Source organism: Sitodiplosis mosellana, unplaced genomic scaffold (genome assembly GCF_009176505.1).
Source record: "Sitodiplosis mosellana isolate CC-2019 unplaced genomic scaffold, AAFC_SMos_1.0 Smas_scaffold_1110, whole genome shotgun sequence".
Classification (NCBI taxonomy): Eukaryota; Metazoa; Arthropoda; class Insecta; order Diptera; family Cecidomyiidae; genus Sitodiplosis; species Sitodiplosis mosellana.
This window is the reverse complement of record NW_022596352.1, coordinates 1-6168: the sequence shown is the minus strand read 5'-3', so window position 1 is coordinate 6168 and position 6168 is coordinate 1. Positions and strand designations below refer to the sequence as shown.

Below are 6168 nucleotides of genomic sequence, written 5' to 3'. Positions count from 1 at the left end.
TAATTTCCTATTTTGGCAATTTTATTGCCACTTGTGTCAAAATTAATTTCTCAACGTGGCAATTTTATTGAAAGAAATGTTAATTTTATTGCAAGTTTTGTTAAATTTATTTTTAATTTTTGTCAAATTTATGGAACCTATTTGTCAATTTTATTACCCGTTGTGTCACTTTTATTTCACGCTTTGTTAATTTTATTTCAAGATTTGTATTTAAACATAGCTACTGCTGTGAAAAACAGTGTAGGTTTGACATTGGTTTGAACTATGTACGCCATCAACCACTACGTCAATCAGAGAGATTACAACAGTTATTCAATGTGAAACGAAATGGCTTCAACCTCAACAATGTTTCAAATTTCTCTGATTTGATTAAAAAAATAGCGGTTTCTTCAACAAATGAGGAAAAAAACAAACAACTATTGTTCAATAAAATAGTCGACACAATACCTTTTATTAACTGACGTTTACTGGTTTTTTGTTGTAATTCTAATAAATATTCGAAAAGATTCTAGTTCTCAAGTTTTCTAGTCACTGGGACCAGTTCGTTTAAGGAAATTTAAAGATTCCAAATGTTTAAAAACGCTATATATGTTTTATTACGTGTATTTTTGGCAAAAGACACATTCATTTTAATACGTGCAAATAAAAAAAATGTAAAATATTATCGTGCTGAAAAAAAGTAAAAGTTTTATTATGAACAAAATCGGATGCGAATGGAGAATAATAAAAATGAAAGTCAGTTGCAATGATGTTTTTTTGTTTATTCTGATGATGCTACCTAAAACGAAAGTATAAATGCGAAAAACTGATATTTGGATACTGTAGGTTTATTCAACTTTTTGCGCAACGCATATGAAAAGCTGTTAAAGCAAAAAAAGAATATTATTATTGATTTGGCTGGTATTCGTCTTTGGAATTTTTGTTAACATCACCATTCTCTTCTTTCGAGGCGAATTGGATCTTCGTTGCCAATTTTTAAAAGCAATTCCGGTTTTATGACAATGTCCTGCATTTTCAAGTGGGTTGTGAGTTTGAAACGTCTCAAAATATATGCCATAGCTATTTTAAGCGAAGCCCAAGCATAACGTGCGCCAATACAATTTCTTGGACCAGCGGAGAACGGAACGTAAAGATAAGGATGCCAGTTTGAGCAATTTTCAGGTAAAAATCTCTCTGGATAAAATACATGTGCATTTTCACCATAAAATTTGGGATTTTTATTCATTCGAAGTACGTTTAAGAAGATTTGTGAACCTTTTGGAATGACACCGCCGTTGATCTCGAAATCAGCTGTACACTCACGTCCAATAAAAGGTGCAATTGGGAAGTGCCGAATTGATTCTTTGATGACAAGTTCCAAGAATGTCATTCGAGCAAGATGCTCATTGGTCACTGGTTCGTCAACATCTTCGAAAATTTCACGCATTTCGTCAACAACACGCTCTTGATATTCTTGATGAATGGCTAACATTAATGTAATACCACAAATTGTTGTTGCTGATGTATCTACACTGCCAACGAAAATCGTGTCCATTTCTTCACAAACTTCCAAGTCCGTCCATTTTTGTTCGAACTCCAATTGCAAACATTTTTGCAAATAATTCTGGTTGTGATTTTCTTTGGCGATTGCAAGTTCATCTTCACCATGCTCAAGTTTTTCGGCCAATTGCATTTTTTTCGTTTCTAATGCACTGCGATTAAATCGATAAAATGCTAGAAATTTCACAATATTTCGTTTGTATTCTTGTGTAAATTTGTAGACGGGGTTCCAAAGCCAAACACGTTGAACACGCTTCTGCAGTCCTTCCAATATGAATATGATCAAATCATGAATATCGTCGCCACGTTTATTCTGCATTGGCCAATTCAGACCAAACGATGCGGTCATAATTGTTTCAGCCGCTGCCTTGAACATAGTTCGTTGCATATCAATTTTGCTACCAAGTTTTCGTTCCATCAGATCGACCATTTTTCGTGATTTATCGTTGAAAATCGGTATAAATCTTTTCACCATTTTCGGACCGAGTGTCGGATTCAATGCTCGACGATGTTCTTTCCATATACTCGGCTCACTGGTCAATATACCGGTGCGATTGTATAAAAATTCATATACAAATGCTTTTTTTAAACACTTATCCGACGTTAAAATTTGTTGAAAATCTTCGGGCGACGAAACATGGAACAAAAGGATAGGTCCAACCCAAATATAGGTCAGATCGTCATGATCTTGACAAAACGATTCCATAATTTCTTCATTGTTTTTGCCCAAAAGATGTAATGCCCGGCCAAAAACTGGAATACTTGTTTGATGATGAAATGCTTTGAGTTTCGTTTCATTCAAATACACTTTCCAACATTCAACTGCAACTAAGATAATTGTAGATACTATTGAAAACACCACAAGTACTTCACCAATCATTTTGTTGTTTAACGTTCAAGAGAAATTTAAATTTCACCGAGAGAGTACGGCCAAGATGGCTTGCTGTCTTTGCACAAGTCGTTTCGCAACTGACCATTTCGATCTGAGTGTTATGCTTATAACACTCCAGCTATTATTTATTATGAACACTGCAATGGTATTTGTGTCTTATGTCCCAAATTGGTGGCTGAATTTGTACCACTTCTCTTTTTTTTGTAATGAATCAAACTATGAGATGATGCTACAATGGCCTGAAAATACTTTAGAATTGACAAATTATTTTCACATGTTTCAAGATGTGAACAAAAATATACAATTAATGCGGTGCTGGCGGACTCTGTTCACCAGAGAGAGTGAGCTAAAACCGGTGTGTTGGAGGTCTTTAAACCTAAACTTATAGATGATTTTCGTTGTCTTTCTTTTCTCTTTCAATCTAACATACAAATTTAAATATTTTTGGGATGTTTTTTCGTCACGTTTTCTAATTTTTTTTATTGTAGTAGAGTACTAAAGCTCTCTTTTCGTGAGAAACAAGCCATTCATTACCTTGACAATGAGAACTCTAATTCGAATTCTCCTTTTTCTCAAACCGAAGTGATGATGACATGCAGATGAAGTTAATGCATTTCAGAAAAAAATTGCATAATAATCAATTTATCAGACCCATTAAACTTTCCATAAAGAAAAAATCAAAAGTGTGGTAACTCACATTGTATAATCTGAGTTACAATTAAAGTCCGGTTTTCTTAAAGAGAGTCATTTGAACACTTCTATCTTCATTATCAGAAGGAGAGAAATAAAATTACACCAGTGAATCACACCATCCTCGGTTCAGTTCGTTGGAGCGTTAAGCGATTACATAAAAATAATGTGGCAGTAAAAACATTTGGAATTACATGTTGAGTCATTCAATATTAACAACGACTCGAGGTATGTACTCTTCATTCATCTGTGCATAACATGCAGATATGAATCGGACACGATCACACCGCTTAATCTGTGTAGTTTGTAAGAAAGTTGAAACCGGTATAACACACATTCTGTGTGCTTTTTTTCCTATGTTTTTGTAACGAAACAGAAAATAGACGATATAGGTACTTAGTCTCCGTAATTTTCGAATTGAATGATTGATTTAATTTTTACTACTATACATGCAATTCAAACACGCAAAGTCAAGCGACTCAACTCCCAAGCGATTTCTTAGTTTAATACTACGCATAGTTTTACTATCTCTGTCTCTTTGTCTCTCCCCTCTCAATATGATATTCCGCTTATTATTATTACTATTACTAATCATATGATTTCATTCAGGTTTTGGTTTCGAATTACCAAAATGCACTTTTTTGACTTAATGTGTGGAGACGAAATGGATTATTGTTTTTATCAGAAGAATCGATGGACAAAATGCGTTTCATAAGTTTGTGTTTAGGTTGTGGATGAATTGTATAAGATTTGCATTTGGTCAAATTTGAGGTCGTGAAATTTTTCTCCAGTACTACAATCAACAAATTTGATCATTTCATGTGACCTTTTCAACTTCACTGCCTCCACCAAAAACTAAAACAAATTGAAAGAAAATTATTGTTGCATGAACACAAAAAAGTATTGTGAGTTATTTAAATTGAAAGAATTCACAACATCGAAACAAAAAATGTCTGAAACATAATATCAATTCTAGACTAGAAATTTCTTTTGTTAATTCGAAGCGCACTTTCATTGGTCACTTCAAGCACAAGGTGTGTTTTCACTCGAATATCCTCAAATTTAAGATCTGTGGTGAATTTATAGCGTCGCAACAAATGAGCCAATGTAATTTTGGCCGACATCATGACGTATTTTATGCCGATGCAATTCCTGCTTCCGCCCGAAAATGGTATGTAGCTGAACGGTGGACGTTTGGCAATATTTTTCGCGTGAAAATCTATCCGGATCGAATTCGAGAACATTTTCACCCCAAATTTTTGGATATCGATGTAAATGCATAATATTAATTATTACCATTGTATCTTTTGGGACGCAGCCTTTGGCCAATTGTATCTCAGCGAAGGTTTTTCGCCCGATAAAAGGCACTTGGGCGAATATTCGATGAGATTCCTTGATAACACGTTCCAAATACTGCATGCTTGTCAAATGTGCCAGAGTTACATCACAATTGGCCGCTTCAAAAACTGATCGTAGCTCCTCCAATACGGCGCCTTGATGCTTTTGATTGATGGCCAACATTAACAATGTACTAAATGTGGTGAAAGATAAAGTATCCGTTCCAGCAAAAACAATCAAACGCATTTGATCCAAAATATTATCACGATTAAATATTCCGTCTTGCTCCAAAAAAATGCACTTTTCTAGACAATTTCGTGCATATGGTTGATTTGTGTTGTTGTTGACTTGTTAAACCGTCATAAATTTCAATTCGTTGTCTTTCCTCTTCAAAGCGACTTCAAAAAGATCGTTGCCGACCTTGAGCAGCCGTTGTTCGTCGTGATGCACTTTAGTCAAAGAGTATGTTAAGTCCCAACGTAACCAATAGCGAGCCGTACCTGCCGGTAAAAACTTAAAAAGTGAAACCTTTTGTATGTTCTATGTAACAATAATCATTATTTTAATGGAGCGAAATAAAAGCCATACGATATTGAATGGCTTCCAAACTTCTCTGCTCGCAGAAATTATGGATGACTTGCAGTGTAGATGATTGTTAAAATATGGTTTGTCCAAGCAATTTTCGTGAGTTAAAATAATTTGAACATCTTCCGGTTCAGATATGCCAATAAAGTAACGGTCCAAACCATAATTGCATCGGTGTCGATTTAACTTCATTGAAAATATCAAAAATTATTTCAAAAGCTGTTCATTTGGTTTTCCAATAAAACGGGCGGCCACACCAAGGATCGGCAAGTGCTTCGGGGATTCAAAATACCGTAATTTCTTTTTGATAAACCATTTTTTTTATTTCACCATATATAATGCAACATAGTAGTAGGAAAACCACTAGAAAAAACTCCATGAAACATTCCAAAAAATTTTATTCAAGAAGTAAATAAAACCGAACACATTTATCGTAAACTAGTACTCTAATCGAACTAACGAACGCGGTTGCCCATTTATAAATTCGTTAAATCATTGAATTTAATTTTTAACACACGTGCGCTTGTAAGGACAGCTGAATGAACCGACAATTTCTTCATATGACGAAATAAATTTGAAAAATATTTTGTTGTTAATGTACATAAAAGCGTATTTATAATCGGTCAATGACTATTTTATTTTTTGAATTCACTCATACGAAAATTATAAAAGTCATGGAATAAAATCTTCGTTTATAACTGAGATATTTACATATTGCATGCAAGCACGATGTTCACTGTATTCATCTCTTTTCACTAGGGGCTTATTTGTCGTCACGAGTCCGCAAAACTCGTATGATTTCCATATAAATTAAAAATGATTTGCGCTGAATCGCAGGGACTCGCACTGACTCGCGCCAATTTACGGAGATTCGTGAAGACTCAAGCGTATGGCATTTATAGCAAGTCCGCGAGTCAATGCAAATCAGCTGATATACACATTGCAAACCATGGCATAATTTAAGGAATTTCGATTTTTGAGTATTGACAACTGCCATTTGATCTGGGGCGATTAAAGGTTCAAATATCCGAATACATGATGAAGCTTGGAATATCTAGTCTTAGTTTTAGTATGTCAGACCGATGGATTTAATTGCCAAGTATTGGAAATTGCAATGGGTTTGT

At 34.5% G+C, this 6168-nt stretch overlaps 2 protein-coding genes across 2 annotated transcripts; both read right to left on the bottom strand.

Annotated features, from left to right (window-relative positions):
* Positions 1-740: 740 nt before the first annotated feature.
* Positions 741-2536, bottom strand: LOC129571026 (cytochrome P450 4C1-like). The gene has a single exon (XM_055450761.1). The coding sequence runs from the start codon at positions 2417-2419 to the stop codon at positions 929-931; it is 1491 nt and encodes a 496-aa protein (XP_055306736.1). The 5' UTR covers positions 2420-2536; the 3' UTR covers positions 741-928.
* A 1562-nt stretch (positions 2537-4098) lies between these two features.
* LOC129571025 (probable cytochrome P450 313a1) lies at positions 4099-5230 on the bottom strand (the record flags this gene model as incomplete). The annotated part of the gene is given in 4 exon segments (XM_055450760.1): positions 4099-4332; positions 4334-4652; positions 5097-5192; positions 5194-5230. Coding segments are annotated over 4 exon segments (686 nt in total), but the record flags the coding sequence as incomplete, so codon positions are not given.
* Between the last annotated feature and the right edge of the window lie 938 nt (positions 5231-6168).

Excerpts from the sequence above, each read along its gene's own strand:
- LOC129571026 (XM_055450761.1), bottom strand. The coding sequence starts at position 2,419 with ATGATTGGTGAAGTACTTGTGGTGTTTTCAATAGTATCTACAATTATC.